General features: G+C 40.3%; 1 protein-coding gene across 1 annotated transcript in view; it reads left to right on the plus strand.

Moving 5' to 3' along the window:
- PLXDC2 (plexin domain containing 2) overlaps window positions 1-18,325 on the plus strand; it is a 474,057-nt gene that overhangs the window by 343,013 nt on the left and 112,719 nt on the right. Inside the window, exon 7 of the mRNA XM_062210542.1 lies at window positions 6,998-7,097. Within this exon, the coding sequence (XP_062066526.1) occupies window positions 6,998-7,097 (100 nt within the window). The remainder of the gene's footprint in view (window positions 1-6,997; window positions 7,098-18,325) is intronic.

Consider the following 18,325-nt stretch of genomic DNA (forward strand, 5'->3'; position numbering starts at 1 on the left):
ATCATTTATAGAAAAACTTATACCAAATAATAAGCACATCTGTATCTTATAAAGTGGAACAAAACCTAAAATATCTTTAAAAAAAGAATTTGTGAAAGCGTCTGGAAGCCAAAGTCGAAGAATATTTCAAGTGGTGTTAATGCTTCTTTTCTACCGATCCTGCAGGATGGATGTAGTTGTAAAAACAATTCTCAGAAAGTTAGATTCGATACAAATCACTTAGAAGCCCAGTTAAAATTTAGTTTTTCTGTAATCATAAAAAGGCAACTCTTACAGACACTTAAAAATAAATAAGCTACATTTCTTTGAAAAGAAAAACAGACAATCTCTACAGTTCAGAATCTTTATTCCTTTAGATTGATTTCCTAATGTTTGCAGATTGGCTGACTGAAGGGACATTTTAAGACGGAATATAAATTTGTAGAAATGATTAAAACAGTAGCTCCCCCCAGTCAGAGTTTTAGAGTTTGGGTACTGTGGCAGCTGCCTTCGTTGTGAATTCATTGATTTGGCTACTACATTGCCTTGTCAGGAAAGCATCCTCTGTAGAGTTGGCATTCATGGCCGTAATGACAGATAGGCTCATCCTGTGCTAGTTTCGCCCACTCCTGGCTGTCATTGTAAATAGCTTAAACACACACACACACTCACGCACACTCACGCAGAGACAGAGAGAGAGAGCAAGCTTCTCTGATAGTAGTCTACACGTAGTTCATTTTAAAGGTGGCTTTTAACAGTACCCCTAATTCATCTGGATGGTCTAATTGTATAGTGACATGGAATCCTGCAGATGACTCGCTCTCACAGTCCAATTACTGGGTGGTCTTTGATATGTTAAAGTAAAAAGATTATAGTCCAAGACGGCAGGGGAAGAAAGATAGGACGATATTAAGTAGAGAGAGGCAGCCGTGTTTCTGTGGGAAACCGCCGAGAGAGCCCGCAGGTACTCATCCTTCCCTGGTGGGTCTTACGTGACGCGGGGCATTGAATTCAGTTAGCAAAAACAGGTTTTCTTCAAAACTTGGTATGTAATTGTCTCCTAAAAGGCTTGGGTGGCTTCTAAGAAAATGTAAGGAATCAAACACACAATTTCATTTCAGTTTTTAATTAGGACAAAACACACTGTTTGAGATGCCCTAGGCGCTTGCGAACTCTGAAACCCGTTCAAGGAAAGCACTGGAAGCCGGTGGTATTGCCATGAAGTGAGCCTCCTCCCCCAGCCCTTGCTCTCCTGTGTTCTCTGTCTCTGGACCTTCAGTCCTGCTCTCTGAAGCTGTGCCAGCTGCTCTCTGCACGCCCAGAGGGCTCTGTGTGCCTGCAGCCATATGCAGGAGCCCACGGCTGCACCGGGGCAGCGCCGAGGGAAGGCACAAGCTCCTTCATTCTTGCTGCAGAGACCAAAGCTGTGGTGGCACCCTCTGCTCTCCTTTCTTCTCCCTCACCTTGCTCAGTTCAGGCGTGCCCCAGCAGCACCCACACGACTTACCCAGAATCCACCCTCTGTCACTCCTGTGGCCTTTACCATGCTAGTGCCACACCTCCCTCTCTTCCCCAGGAGCTGTTTCTGCCTCCCCATGCCCCTATGGTTTGGACCACACAGCAGCTAGTGTGGTCTTCTTCCCATGGAAAAGAACCTTTCTCTGCTCACAACCCTCGAAATCTCCCCACACTGTTGTCATAAGATCTAGCATCGCTACCACAGCTTGCAAGCAATACGTATCCCTTACGATCTGCCCCCACACTGTCCATCTCCTTAGACACCCTTCTTCTGCTCCAGACGGGGAAATAGCCTTTTAACCCCTAAAATGCACCAGATAAATTCAATCAGACCCTTTGCATGTGCTCATCCCTCCACCAAGAGCTGTTCTCCAAATATCCACGGCAAGATCTCTTCCTTCAAGTTTTCACCCAAAAGCCACCTTGTCACAATGACCTTCTGTGACCACTCCTAGTAGAGATGACCATCCGCTCTTCTTTTAGCCTTAATTTTCTTCTTAGCACTCACCACTTTCTAGCATATTGTTTTTATATTGACCCATTTTAATGTCTATCTCCATCCTCTAGAATGTAGGCTCTACAAGAGTACAATCTGCTTCTCTGCTACCATTTTGAGGTCTACAATAATAGAGAGACTATGTTCAATTAACTCCTGATGAATGAAATTAATGAATGAACAGAGCGAGTGAAGGAATGAATTCTGTCTGATCAAACAGCATAGACAGCGTGTATGCCTTCCAGGGAAAATATGTGTAGCAGACAGTAGTCTTAGAGATTTATTTTTCACTCTAGGCTCTCAAATTCATCATAATAGAAATACTTATGGTAATAGCAGTTTGTCAGACACAGTATTTAGAACTTATTGTCTGATGAATGCGCATATTTTAAAAACGGGCAGCAAAATGAAGACTTCTTCCTACAAATAAGAATTTCAAAAGTCACCTACATTGACCTTCATAGAAGAATGTTCAAGGTATGACAAAGTAATTTTCAGTACTAGAAAACTCTATAGTATGACGCTGTTTTGCTTTTGGTTGGATTTTCTTTAGGTTAAGTCAGTCTACCTCTAGGCTGCTTATACACATTGGTCTTAGTTTTTGGAATCCATAGACCAATGGAACAACTAGAGAATAAAGGGTATGTAAGAATGAAAAGCAAAAGCATTAGTGCAGAAAAACATTTGCACGTGAACATTCCCATCTTTTAAGCTTAACTATAGAATTAGAAAGATATTTGTCTGATTCCCAAAAAACAAAGAAGAGTGCTACTTCATTTTTGCAGAATATACCCATGGAGTTTGTATTGGTTGTTCAATCTTTAACAGAGAATGCATTGATTGGTATTGCTGTGTAACAAACCACCCCAAAATATAAAAGTGGCTTAAAACAAGTCTACATTTAAAATTGCTTGCAAGCTACTTAGAGAGCAGCTTGGTGATTCTGCGGACCTGGGTTGGACCCTGCTGCTCTCAGATGACTGCTTGTTGGCTGGGGGTTGGCTGAGTTTAGCAAGGACGACCTTGCTGGAAAGGAAGCATTCCTCTGTGTGTCTCTCACATGTCTCCTAAAGACCTGCAGGGTTCATTTTCTTGGCAAGGCAGAGGTCCAAGAAGGGAAACAGAAATGTGCAACCACCTGGGGATGGCACTGTGGGGTAGCAGGTAAAACTGCCACCTGCAGTGCTGGCATCCTGTACAGGTGCTGATTCAAGTCCCTGCTGCTCCACTTCTGATCTAGCTCCCTGCTGGTGCACCTGGAAAGGCAATGGAAGATGGCCCAAGTGCTTGGCCCCCTGCAGCCACATGAGAGACCCAGAAGAAGCTCCTGGCTCCTGGCTTTGGATCAGCCCAGCTCTAGTCATAGTGGCCATTTGGGGAGTGAACCCGCAGATGAAAGATCTCTCTGTCTCTATCTCTCCCTTTCTCTCTTCTGTAACTCTGCCTTTCAAATAAATGAATGAATCTTTTTTTTTTAAAGAAAGAAACATGCAAGCACTCTATGAAGCCTCATCTTTGCTTTGCATTTCCTATCGTCTGTTGCCATAACCTGAACCCCGAGTCAGGGTGGGGGAGGACGGCAAGGATAGAAGGTGAGGGGTCTAGGTACAAAGCGACCATAGATGGAGGCCCTCAGTGCCATTGATCTGCCACAGGAAGAAAGCCTGCAGGAGAGGGTAAGGTGTAGACACAAATAGTAAAGGGAGGGAATCAAAGTGATGCAAAGGAAAAAAAAAAAAACTTTAAAATGAAAGATAGGCTGGCATTGCAGCAGCCTGTTACACCGGCACCCCATGTCGGCACTGATTCAGGGCCTGGCTGCTCCACTTCTGACCCAGCTCCCTGCTAATGGCCTGGGAAAAGCAGCAGAAGATGATCCATATGTTCGGGCCCCTGCCACCCATGTGGGAGACCTTGAAGAAGCTCCTGGCTTTGGCCTGATCCGCCACTGGCCTTTGGGGCCATCTGGAGAGTGAACTAGCAGGTGCAAGGTCTCCCTCTCTGTAACACTGACTTTCTAAATAAATAAATAGAAATAAATAAACAAATCTTTTTTGAAAAATAGGTAAGGGGCAGAGGTAGGGAAGAAAGATGGAAAAGGTAAAATGTGTGATCTGGAGAGGGGAGAAAGGGAAGAAACAAAAGGTTGAGAGGCACAATCTGAGAGAGGCGAAGGTTGCTGGCAGGGCTGCAGGAACTAAGGCACGTGACCTGGCAAACAAGCTCCAGTGTGAGCATGTAATATTCATAACAACCTAATAGGATTTCCCAATTGGTAGCAATATAAATTCAAGTGCTGCTGTGAGCATGGGAAAAGAAGAAATACAATAAATTACCACAGAATTATCTGGTAAAGTATTTTGCGAGTTGCAGAGGAAAATTGCAGTTGTAGCGTTGAGAATTAAAACAAATGACAAATGCCAATAACACAGCATGTATATTTGCTTCTAGGCAGGCATCTATTAATACCACTGTTCAGAAATGATGGGACTTTGTCTTATTAGGACATACAAAAATTACCTAAATTTTTTTTGGTACTTTGCTCATCCTTTGACTTTTCTTCCATAACTGTAATACTGTCTTGAATACAATTTATATTTATGTTAGGCACCCTGTATGACCATGCAATAGTGTAATTATTAAGAAATAATTAGGCCGGCGCCGTGGCTTAACAGGCTAATCCTCCGCCTTATGGCGCTGGCACACCGGGTTCTAGTCCCAGTCAGGGCGCCGGATTCTATCCGGGTTGCCCCTCTTCCAGGCCAACTCTCTGCTTTGGCCCAGGAAGGCAGTGGAGGATGGCCCAAGTCCTTGGGCCCTGCACCTGCATGGGAGACCAGGAGAAGCACCTGGCTCCTGCCTTCGGATCAGTGCAATGCGCCGGCCGCAGCAGCCATTGGAGGGTGAACCAATGGCAAAAAGGAAGACCTTTCTCTCTGTCTCTGTCTCTCTCACTATCCACTCTGCCTGTCCAAAAAAAAAAAAAAAAAAAATTAATAAAGGGGATTACACTTCCTGATGCTGAATGTGGCTTGGCAAATCACTAAATTAAGTCTATAAGGCTTTCACTTAGGAAAATGAGCTTTTAGGGGCAGAAATCTCATTGTTGTTGTTTTTTATTATTTGTTTTGTGTGTTGCTATCATCTAAAAATCAGAATAAATCTTCATTTTGGTTTAGAACTGGGTATACTGATAGAAAACTTGTAAACCTTAGTAGAGTTGACCTTCTCTGTATAAAGATAATTAAAAATGAATCTTGATGAGGAATGGCACAGGAAAGGGAGTAGGAGATGGCCTGGTTTGTGGGGCAGGGGGGAAGAACCGCTATAATCCAAAAGTTGTACTTTTGAAATTTATATTTATTAAATAAAAGTTTTCTATTAAAAAATAAAGCTTGTAAACACCTTCAGACTGAGGCCTGAAGCAGTACATAAAGGGAAAATACTGTTTTCCATCTACTTGTTTCCAGATCATTCCACAGATTTCATTAACAGTAAAACTTGCCTCTAATTTCATCAACTTCAACCAAGTAGCCCTTTTACAGTTTCACGATGTTGTGGGGAAAATAGAAGCAAGGCAGCCTTTAGTTCATCTTGCCTGCTCCTGTCTCCCCTCCTCCTTCTGCTGGTTGTGGCGGTTTATATAGCTGTGTCTGCTCCGGCGTGCTGGGATGCATTACCCAGACACGGCCCTCAATCTGCTTATCCTGCCTAAAGATATTTTTTGGGGGGTGTACTCATTCTCTTCTTTGATGTCTCTTTATTTATGGAAGATATTCTCAATTTCATTTTTCATTTCTATAAAACTGCTAATAGAGTAATCATATCCCCAATGAATCTTTTCTAAATCTAGGAAAACAGACTCCAAGAGTTTGTCTCGTGACAGTTGTATCATTTTTCGTATGTTGTCAATTTGTCCTAATTTTTGTAAGCTGCAAATATTACACATGCCTGTTGTTTTCAAATGTTGGTTCCACTGACTTTCAGCCGTAGGAAATGTGGGGTGGGGCTGTGGTGCAGCAGACTTACTGCTTCTTGTGTCCCCTGCATCTCACAGTGGAGCACCAGTTCAGTGCTACCCAGCTACTCAGCTTCCCATCCAGTTCCCTGCTAATGTGCTTGGAAAGCAGCAGGTGGAGGTTCAAGTACTCATGAGAGACCTGGATGGAGTTCATGGCTCTTGGCTTCAGCCTGGCCCAGCCCCAGCTGTTGTAGCTCTTTGGGGGTAAACCAGCAGATAGAAGATATCAAGATATCTCTCTGTCTCTGTCTCTCCCCACTCTCCTTTTTTCTCCCTCTCTCTCCCACTGCCCATTTGTCACTCTGCCTTTCAAATAAATTAAATAAATAAATAAGTCTTTTTAAAAAATATTTAGGAAACATGACTTGGAACTGATCCATAAGAAATCAAAAGTTTTCCATAGGAATTTAAACTGGAATGAAGAAGCCTGCCTGACATCTATGAACAATTGCCAAATTGAAATGTATATATCCAATCACATATGATATAGTGATCAACCCTGATAAGCTTAAATGTAGAGCAGGGCACTTTCTCTCTTTCTAGTTTTGTTTTGTTTTTGTTTTTTATCTGTAAAGTCATTTACAAACAAGGATTTCTAAAACTTCATGAAAATAAATATATAATAAAGTCGTGAAGGAAAACAAACAGTAAGAGTAGAATCTCTTTTGCTGTCATTTCAGCCAGCACTAAATGCATTCCTGGTGAACCTGTGTGTGATAAGTGTGTAGCCTCAGTTGGATTCTCTGAGAAGCTATTGTTTTCAATATCAGGTAGCCCTCGCTAGGCACAGGAACTCATTCGTCTCATAGAATAGCACCAAACTGAGGTTATATTGAGTGTGTCTGTCTTCTCTGCTGCTTCCTGTTCCCTCTCTTGTTCTTTATCTTCATCATCTGATTTCACCCATTAAACAAGATGATTGCACCCCCGCCCCCGAATGAAATTTAAACCTAACACACAGCAATCTGCCTTTTCTTTTCCAGATTCCTGTCTTGGTCACACAGATAAGTTCAACCAATCATCCAGTGAAAGTGGGGCTGTCTGATGCGTTTGTCGTTGTCCACAGGATCCAGCAAATTCCCAGTATGTAGAAGAGGGGTAATTACAAAGTGTCAGCCTTCTGCCGGGGTAAATTTAAGGGGCATTGACCTTGGGCAGATGTAACTGAAAAGGAAGTGTCCCTTAGCGGACTGTTGCTTTCTAGTCTGTTTGATTTATAACTTCTATTGGTGTTGAACAAACTTTAACTGAAGTAAAAAGAGATTAAAGAGCTAAGTCAAAAATGTGTAATTTTGGATTCACTGAGATAATTGTCTTGGTTGAACAGGTATAGTTCTTTTAATAAGTAGAACATGAAACATGAGAGATTGTTTGATTGACAGGGATCTCACTATCCCTGTTTATTATTTTAAGTAAATCTATGAGCAAATGAGAGCTCTGCCCTGTTTTATCTTTAATGGGATTGTGTGGTATAAAATTGTTTGTGATCCTAAAGGAAGATCAAATAAAAGGATGAATTAAGGTAAATAAAAATTTTGAGTGGAGATTTATGTACCAGAAAAAAATAGTTTTGTTGTTTAAATTCCCTGTACTAGTCTAGTACAGTTTACATTTGTAGAATAATGTAAATCATGTGTTACTTGGTCAACAATTCATCATATTATAAAGTCAAACTATTAACTGCATTTTGTTGCAGTTCTGGCCAAGTACATAGGTTGGTTGTTTGTTTTCTAAGCTTCTGCTTATCTAATTTTAGTTCTGAGAGATTTTTCACTGTATTAGTTCTTGGAGCGTTGCTTGTTGATGACCTAAATGTGCTTCTTTAAAGCAAGAGATGATAATGAAATACATCTCAGGATTACATCATTTCCTTCCCTTCTGTTCAAAGTCCTTTTTCTTTTATTTCTTTATCGTGGTAGACTTAATTTATCACAGGCATATTCCACTTGGTCCTGATGTGGCCTGACTGTTCAGTCATGTCATCTCCCAGATACAGGAAGTAATGGAGTGGAAACTGGACTTTTCAGAGCAGTAGATTGGCTGGAAACATATAAGGGTTATCTGACTGTAAAGTAACATTCAAGTGTGGCAATCCTGCTCGGGGAATGCGCAGCCTCCGTGGAGCTTTGCCTTGTTAGCTGAGAATTTGTGGGAGGCCATATTCAAAGGAACTGTTAAATCAAGGCGGATTTTCCAGAAACTAAATTGTACTGCGAACAAAGCAAGGCTATATTAGTGTGTGGGGGTGACATAAAGGCCTCCTGACAGAACTCTTAGTAAGCTGCTGAGCCCTGGGAGGCCCTTGGTTGGCTTCTGTTGGAGGAGGAGTGTTCGCACATCCTTTCTTTCAGAGGTGTTAAATCAAGCATGCCTTGAGTCAATTATTGCACAAGCAAAAGGAAACACAATTTTTAGTTTATTGGGTGGTTGTTTTCATCCCTGAAAGATTTTATTTGCAGCTCCCTGGGAAGGCATTATAGTACATTGGAGGCATTGCTGTTCTGATATGTTACTGCCCGGAGAGAAAGACACACCAAAGAAACCACGAATTTGTTTTTTCCTGAATGTATTTCAATATGCAAGTATTATATGGATATGTTCCTCATGATCTAATTGTACTTTGGGACTTCTGCATCCCCAAATGCAATTTTGTATCCCATATTGTTACGCTGTAAAAATATAACTTGTGTTTTAGAGGAAAAATATCCTTCAAAATAGAAATGTCATTGAATAAGATGGCAAAATGTATATGAATTTTGAGACCAGATTATATGTAAGGCTGGGAACTCAGCATTAATCTGAAACACGTAACTTGCTGTTAGAGTTCAGAGCAGAGCTTCTATCAGGCAAGCTGCACGTACAATGGCTTCCATATATCCTGTGCACCTCAGTGTTCAATCCTGAGAAAATGAGCCAAGAAAACATGGAAGTTGTCTCTCCTGCCCCTATAACTGCTGTTAGATCAAACCATATTTGAAAAAATTGCAGTTGTTCTGTTTGACTTAAAACCATCTGAGAATTCAAAATTGTAATCTCCTTAAAATATCTGTTCCCACAATTACAAAGTGGAATAGTGTCTGAATAGACAAATGTCTGTGTAAGAGGAGAGATACTGGGCCAGCGCCGCAGCTCATTTGGCTAATTCTCCGCCTGCGGCGCCAGTACCCTGGGTTCTAGTCCCGGATGGGGTGCCGGGTTCTAGTCCCGGTTGCTCCTCTTCCAGTCCAGCTCTCTGCTATGGCCTGGGAGTGCAGTGAAGGATGGCCCAAGTGCTTGGGCCCTGCACTTGCATGGGAGACCAGGAGGAAGCACCTGGCTCCTGGCTTCGGATTGGCGCTGTGTGCTGGCCGTAGCAGCCATTTTGGGGGGGTGAACCAACGGAATGAAGACCTTTCTCTCAGTCTCTCTGTCTCTCTGTCTCTCTCTTTCTCTCTCTCGCTCTCTCTAACTCTGCCTGTCCAAAAAGACAAAAAAAAAAGGAGAGATATTGCTGTATTGAGTTCTCAGCTAGGCAAAGAAAGCTGCTTACCTATTCTGGAGATTAGGATAACCCAGGAGTAGCATATGCTATACAAATAGTATTTTCTTTTTAGTTTTTTAGGTTTTTTTTTTTTTTCCCTGAGAATTAAGATGCTTCCTAGAGGTCAGTGTGTCACTTATTTGTGTAATCAGAACTTGGGCAAATGTGTAAGTCCTTTTTAACATTCCCATAGTTAACAACCTTCACTAGTTGGAGTTTTCCTTATAGGGAATTTAACTCCTTTATCTCTGTTGCCCCCTTTTCTTCTCCCAGATGGATTTAGGGAACAACTGGTCTTTATCTTAAGTAATGAATAGTTTCATTTCTTCTGTATTACATAGGGCCTTGTTCTCATAGGAGCAGTTTCGTGGTCTTCCAGTCATTTTGGTTACATGGGTTATAGATCCTAGACTCTTGGCTTACCCTGGCAACGTGTAAACATGAGCTGAGCCTTGAGATCACTTTGCCCAGTGGGACCACCATTGCTGTAACACTCTTACCAGGTTTGGTGAAGGCTTAACACAGATTTTGAAAAGCTGTGAGGCAACTTTAAATTATTACTACAATGTCTCACCATCTGTTTCTCATAACATCAACACCAAAAAACTACTTCTTTGGTGTTTAAAGACTTCTAAATACTAACTGATTTTTAATGTAGCTTTTAAGTATAATTAAGGTAGGCTTTATCTTCCATAAAAAGAGCAGGTGATCTGATAGTATAAGTATCAAAAGGAATTCAGGCATGGTTAGTGAATGGATAAGCAGTTCTGAGGTTACCAGGGAAATTCCTGTGCTCCTTCCAAAGAATTGAAAAAAATCTAGTGAAATTAACCCTTATGTTAAATTTTTTAAAAAATAGCTATTAAATAAAAATAGAATATAAAGAATATTGTGATGTGAATATTAGTTATGAGACCTTGAATATTGTTATAGTTTCTACATCCTCCTATGTAAATAAAATTATCATCTTAGTACCTAAAATGCAATTAACAAGGTAACTTAAAAGAGTTTGTGGACAATGGAATGAAAAGGTAAGTTCAGGGTCTAGTGTTTAGCATAACAGTTAAAGCACTGGTTGGGATGACTGCATTCCATCTTTAAGTGCTTACCTCTGATTCCAGGCCCTGGCTTGCAATTCTAGCTTCCAGCCAGTGCCATTCTGGGAAGCAGTGATGATGGCTTAAGTAACTGGGTACCTGCCACTCGTATCTGAGACCTGGATTCAGAATCTCAGCCCAGGCTTCGGACCAGCCCATTCGTGGCCATTGCAGGCATTTAGGGAGTGAAGGGAAGATTTCTCTTTGTCTCTCTGCTTCTTGAATAATATTTTTTTAAAGATAAGCTTACTTTGGTACAAAAAATTGAAATTAATGCTTAGATTTTTCATAATATGTATTTTCCCTGACTTTTTTGAGGACTCGTCACAACTTGAAGCTCTTTACACTAAGTAAGCACCATACTTACACTTACAGCTCTTGTATTTTCCTTTATCATCGTCATCCTCATCACCTGAGAAGCGAAGGCACTGACTCAGGTACTCAGGTACTCAGTACTCAGGGTACTCCATACCCACAAGAATTTGCCTCTGAGAAACACTTCAGCAGATTCCTTCAGCAGAATCCTTCAGATTATGAAATTTTGTGTTTTGTAAGGTCTCTTCATAAGACTTGCGTGACTCTGTGTCCTCTGTCTCTAAATCACTTTCTCTTTTACACAAAATGTACCTGTGAAGCTTTCAAAAGAACCCCAGATATGAACTTAGCCAAGCTCCGCAGGTACAAGCAGGAAAACCAGTCTACATAGAATGACAGTGGACTAGTCATCTCAGAAACACGAGAGTAAAAATATACTCAGGATTATAGGCGTAATGCATTTTACTTCCAAATAATTTATAAAGTAACAGAAAATGCAAAAAAATTAAACCAGCTGAAAACCCACTACAGAGAGATAACAATGTTTTCCTGTGTCTGCATCCAGCCTCTTATTTATAATACACACACACACACACAGAGTAAGAAAACTGGCACGGTGCTATATTTTTTTAAAGATTTGTTTTTAGCAATTGCTACCACAAATTGCTTCATTTCATAATTTAGGTAACCTGTTCTCTTAGTGCTTGGTTATATAGGTTGCTTTTTTTTTAAATTAATGATCTTAAGCTTTACACATATCTGGTTTCAAAACAATGAGTTTGTAGCTGTAGAATGCTAATGGTGTTTTCTATGTATTTTGACAGATTGCTTTCGTTAAATGTTGTACCAACTTCTCCCCCATCAGTTTTGGTATTAGCTATTCTATTTCCCCATATACTCGGAGGCACCATTATCATTTTTTAAACTTTGCAAATTTGATAAGCAGAACATGGTATTTCATTGTTGCTCTAATTGTCTTTTGATTACCAGAATATTTTAACATTGTCGCACAGTCATAGGTCATTTGTAATTTCCATAATTTCTTGTTAAATCGCTCTGTTAAGTAATTCTTTCTCTGCTCAGCTTGTGTCCCTCCAAATCCTTTGACATGGTGTGCAGGGGTCTCCCTGGATGCAGGCACATTTCTTGCTAGTGCCGCTTGCATTTGTTTGGTTATTTTCTTCCAATTTAACATTTTGCATTTCAGTCTGACTCTCTGGGGTGCTGACCTTCCCTCATGCCTCACTGTGTCTCCACCCTCTGAGCTTAATGAGCATAACACTTCCAGCAAGAAGCCCAAAAAATCTACTTCTGCCAGGTGCTTGTTTTATTTGGAAAACTGAAGGGTGTGCCATTTCAGTAAAGAGAAAGTCATTTTAACACACCCAAGCAGAATTCTGGCATTAGGAATCAATCCTGAAAGCTGCTGACCTAACTTACAAGTTATGATAATGTCTATTTCTGAACCCCTCAGAATACTGCACTTTAATCTTGTCCCCATCAGTACATCATCTGGTACTTTCTTAAAGTCCAGTCCTTTCTTATCAGCATCTGCGGTTGTAAATTTATTTATTTCTTTGTTATTGAGCTGCTATGTGCCTTTGTTTTGTTGCTTATTATTTCACAGCTTAATGAAAACATTGGCATTTTCAGAAATAATCCTTATGATTAACATATACAGCAAATATATTTTAACAATACACTAGGAAAAAACTCAGTCAAGAACAGAGAAAGTTATATGGGGGGGGGGGGGGGGAGAGCATGGCGTGGCTAGCCAGGATTGCAACCTGGGAGAATACAGATGCAAGCAACCTTGAAAGTATGCTCCTAGGTTTTACAAAGTGGTTTGCAAGGGGCTTATAGTTACATTATTGGATTGTCAGCAATTGTGATTAATACTAACAAGAGTCAATGGATGCCACCACCATCTAGGTAATTGAAGGGAAGCAGGGATTGTCAAAAGGTTGACAGAAGGAGCCAGCATTGTGGGGAAGCTGATAAAGCCACTGCCTGCAGTACTGCATCCCATTTGGAGGTCCATTTGCTCCATTTCCAATCCAGCTAACTGCTAATGTGCTGGGAAAGCAGCAGAGGACACTCTGAGTGCTTGGGTCCCTGCACACATGTTGTATGGCCCAGCCCTGGCCAATGCAGCCACTGGAAGAGTGAACCAGCAGGTGGACAATTTCTTTCTTTCTCTATCTCTCTTCTCTCTCTGTATGTGTGTGTGCGTGTGTGTGTTTGTCCCTCTCTGTAACTCTGCCTTTCAAATAAATTAAATGAAATCTTGTTTAAAGAATGGTTAACAAGAGCCAGGGAATTGTATTTGGCCAGTCAAAAAAAGTCAGCTTGCATGTGCACATGCCTGAAATCAGATTTGACATGGCTGCCACTGTTTTTAAGTGGCCCAAGCCAATGCTGCTCTAGTTGCATGATCTTGCTTGACAAATATTTAGGTCATTGAACTCTTTAAGGAATGTTTGTATATATTTTGCTATTACATAATCTCTTTATAAATCCATGATTTTTCAAAGCAGGTGACCAAAATTAGATTTAAAGAGTGAATAAAATAAACTTAACAAAGAGTTTTGCTAATCATATGAAAAATATCATGCATGTTAATTCTTAGTGTGCTGTCCAGTTGAACTCCCAATGCGAGTGGAGCTCTCCTGTCCATCTAGAATGGTCCCATTAGCCTATGTTGCTTCTACGCACTCCAAATGTGACTAGTGAGCCTGGGGGATTGAATTTTTAATTAGGTATAATGAGTTAATTTTAAAGAGGAAGATACAATTAGTGGCCACCATATTGAAACACACAACAATAGATCATATAAACATGCGTATGTAAATACACACACACAAACACATATACACACATATATACGGGGTGGGAGGGATTGTTTAGTACAGTGGTTATGATACTGCTCAGGACACTCACATCCCAAGAGGAGGGCCTGGTTTGAGATCATTTCCTCCACTTCAAATCCAGTTTCCTGCTAATGTGCACCCTGCAAGGCAACAGATGATGGCTCCAGTACTTGGATTCCAGTTTCTCACATATAAGACCCAGAATGAGTCCCACGCTGCCCATGCTGTTCCAAGCCTCGCCCAGTCCTGGCTTGTTCAGGCGTTTGCTCTCTCACTGTCTCTCTTTTTCTTTCTCCATCATTCTGCCCTTCAAGTGAAGTGAGATAAATAAGTAAATAATGGAATAAAGTATTTAATGTCAGGTATATTTATGTAAACATTCTTTAATTTCTTCTTCACCTTATATTTGCTAAATAATTTTTCACCTATAACCATTATAACTGATTTTTCTCCTTTTGAATTACTTGTGATTTGGTGGTAGGACACGTTCATTATGATTAACTTAGGAATTAGAGTAAAAAGATATATGGTCAAAACTATGGAAAACCTTTCTCTCTGTCTCTCTCTCTCTCACTGTCCATTCTGCCTGTCAAAAAAAAAAACCTATGGAAAAACTTGAAGATTTTTATTTCATATTTTATCAAATTCATTTCAAGCCCCTGAGCCTCACTTGATATTTTCCATAGTTATCAGGTTCTTTTCATTCATTTAAAGACAGATCAATCTATAAATCTTCAGTAGACTGTGTTGTGTTACCTTTGCTCTCCTCAAAGTGGAAAACCCTTCAAAATTACTCATTTTACAGAAGATAAAATTGCTTCTTTTTACAGCACAATTTCATTAGGTACTTAAGTTCTCAAGTTTGCACTAACTCACTAAAGGATAAATAAACAGAAATCATGAATTTTGGGTATAATTACCTCTCATGAAATTCTTTTGGAAAATAAAAGCTTGCTATTTTAATGCATACATTTCTTATGTACCTTATCTGATTGATTCTGGTTTGATTTATAAACAAATATCACAAATTAATCAATTTTCACATATTTAATGATTTTTTTCCTAAAATTTTTATGAAGAAAGGGTTCCTTCAGGCCCCGTGGTTATTGCCTTTTATTTCTTTAATTTTTCATTTAATTATATTATACATCCAGTTATTCATTTACTGACATTTCATCCTATATAACACCCTCAGAGAAAGTGAAGTTTTACCTATTCAAAGTGTGTCTCTCAGTTTATTTAATAAAACTTGCATTCTTTTATTTCTTTTTTTTTTTTTTTTTTTGACAGGCAGAGTGGATAGTGAGAAAGAGAGAGAGAGAAAGGTCTTCCTTTTGCTGTTGGTTCACCCTCCAATGGCCACCGCGGCCGGCGTGCTGCGGCCAGCGCACCACGCTGATCCGATGGCCATAGCCAGGTGCTTCTCCTGGTCTCCCATGGGGTGCAGGGCCCAAGCACTTGGGCCATCCTCCACTGCACTCCCGGGCCACAGCAGAGAGTTGGCCTGGAAGAGGGGCAACTGGGGCAGAATCCGGCACCCCGACCAGGACTAGAACCTGGTGTGCTTTAGTCACTAAATTATATACCAGGGAGAAGCTACTTGTGAAGTTAGGAAGGAGGTTTATTCCTGTTCATGGTCCAAGATAAGAACAGCACCATTAGGTCAGCACCTGATGAGGGTGGCAGTGGTAGACTGTGGAGCACAATAAAGGATCACAAGGTGAGCCAGGAAGTAGAATACCTGGGCCCAGCTTGGCTTTTATAAACCAGTCCTCTTGTGAAAACTGTCTTTTAAGTACACACCCACCATGATCTAAGGACTGCTCACTGGGCTCACACTAGACATTAGAGTTGGATTAATTGTCTATGCTTTCTGTGCTATCAATTTTCACCTTTGAGATTTAATCATTTGCATGATTTGGAGAACCAAATCATGTTCAATCTATAGCACTCTCCCAATGCTCGTTCTGATTCTCTCCTTGGGAAAAGTTATTGCTGAAAGAAGTCAGGAAATGCAGCTTGTTTAAGCCATTAGTAAAATATACATGGAAAGAAGAGAAATGTAAGCATTGTTTTGGGTTCCCTTTATGTATGCCCAGTAACTTGAGAAGTCTGGCCAGTTAGGTTTTAGCAGGGGCCTGAGACATCATAAGCAGTGAGAAAATGGTAAGAGGAATCCTCAGAGGTTTATATTAACATTTCATGCTCACCTAAAGTTGATATTGCTTTATCTAATTACACTGGTATTTGATAGAACTACAAGGGGAATTTAAAAAAAAAAATTTGAGACTAACATATTTTAACAGATGCTTTATTTAACAAATCCAACAAGCTAATTCTGTGATTGTGTACATTTTTGTGTGGATAGCTTGTAGCCCCTGTAATAATGCCCTTTTTATCTCTAATCGCAGTTCTCAGAGTCTTCAAGCTAGAAATGAACCTTGTGGTTTTGCTGCACATAGTATTGACATTCAAGCATACTCAATTAGCAGGCTACGCCTTTGGTCCAGTTTGGACTAGAAAAGAAACAAGATAGAACAATTTGAGGACTGATGTAAGCATCAGCAGCACAAATAAGGAAATGTGAACAAATTATTTGACAATTCAGTTAAAATTTTAAAATACTTACATAAATGTAAGCATAGTTCAATTTACAAAATAATTCATAGATTCTCTGTGTGAAGTTAGCTTTCAGAGCAGGCAACCAGATCAGATCATGGTTAATCCTGCCAAAGGGTACTCATTAACCTGTGTTTATTTCTGCTAGAGTCGCTATTGATTGGAAAGGATTCTTCGTGTTTCCACATGATCAGCCTGTCCTTGCTGCTGATATTGATCAGACTCTCAGTCATGCAGTGCAAGTATCTGCATGTTGCATCACATCACTTTTTGATTTTAATCACTGAATTATATTTCCTCTGTGCTAATCTTCTCAGATTTAGGTGTTTTACTTTTTCATGTTAAAAGACCCTTATGATACAAATGAGTATTGTAGTTGAACTTAGTTTTGTAAATTAGAGAGAATCATTCAAGTTCTATCACCACCGCTAAGACGGAATGCTTCATTTAGCATTACTTCGGCTTACTATCTGAGGAAGGCACATCAGCTAAATACACTTCTGGAATCAAGTGAAAGCTTCTAGCATTGGCAGAACCAACCAATGAATAAATTTCTAATTACTTGATTTTGACAGACGTGTCTCTGAAATTCTGCAGAAATGACCATTTGGAAGCTGTCATTGGCGGGTCATCAAACAAAACTTATTCTCATTAATTTTGGTTTTGTTGAATTCATCTCTTCCCAATAGTTGGACATTTTTGAAAAGGAATAGAACTAGCATAGCAGAAAAGGTCACGCTCTCCCTTTACTGCACATGCATGGCCAGTAATTAACTCCCAGACGCCTGCAGTCGTCATCCGTGGCTGGGATTTTTGGAGTGTTATATGAGTGAAAATAATTCTAATTCTTTAGCACCAGTTAATGTGATAGATACTGTGTAAACTTCACGAAGATGCCAGAACCTCCACCATCCCCTACCCTAGTGATCTTTTGGCAAGGCCATATTATTATTTCTTTTTTTTTTCTTTTTTTTTTTTTTTTTTGACAGGCAGAGTGGATAGTGAGAGAGAGAGACAGAGAGAAAGGTCTTCCTTTTTGCCGTTGGTTCACCCTACAATGGCCGCTGCAGCCGGCACATCTCGCTGATCTGAAGCCAGGAGCCAGGTGCTTCTCCTGGTCTCCCATGCGGGTACAGGGCCCAAGGACTTGGGCCATCCTCCACTGTCTTCCCAGGCCATAGCAGAGAGCTGGCCTGGGAGAGAGGCAACCAGGATAGAATCCAGAGCCCCAACCGGGACTAGAACCCGGTGTGCCGGCGCCGCAAGGCAGAGGATTAGCCTGTTAAGCCACGGCGCCGGCCTATTTATTTCTGATAACATAATTTTTCCGCAGAATACATGGGAAAGCAAAATGTTAGATACTTATCCTCCTTGGACAATGGTAGAAGATGAGCGATCTTTTTTTAAATTATTTTTATTTTATTTTTATTAAGAAAAGAGAAAATAGGATTCTTATGCCTCAAGAAATCTTTTCTCTCTAAATTTTATTTAAGATATACAAATTCCATGTATTTCATATATATAGATTTTTAGGAACATAGTGATACTTCCTACCCCATCCTTTCTCCTGCCCATGCTCCTACCCTCCCTCCTCCTCTCTCTCTCACTCATGCTAAATATCAAGAAGCCAGTATTAATGAAGCTTATCTTTAACAGATTGATGCGAGTCTTTCAGTTATACCAAAAATGTAATTAACTGGGCCAGGGTTTTTAAACGATGTTTTCCAATATGACAAATCAGAAACTATTTGCTCTGAATGGCCCCATTGCCACTCCTGGCTGTGAAAGGTTTTTGTTTTCCACCCTTTCCTGCTCTGCTTTCTGGAATAAGATTTCATTGTGGATAATTAGAAGTGGATGAAAGAAAATGCGTGGGGAAAGTAGAGATAT

This window comes from Lepus europaeus, chromosome 14 (genome assembly GCF_033115175.1).
Source record: "Lepus europaeus isolate LE1 chromosome 14, mLepTim1.pri, whole genome shotgun sequence".
Lineage (NCBI taxonomy): Eukaryota > Metazoa > Chordata > Mammalia > Lagomorpha > Leporidae > Lepus > Lepus europaeus.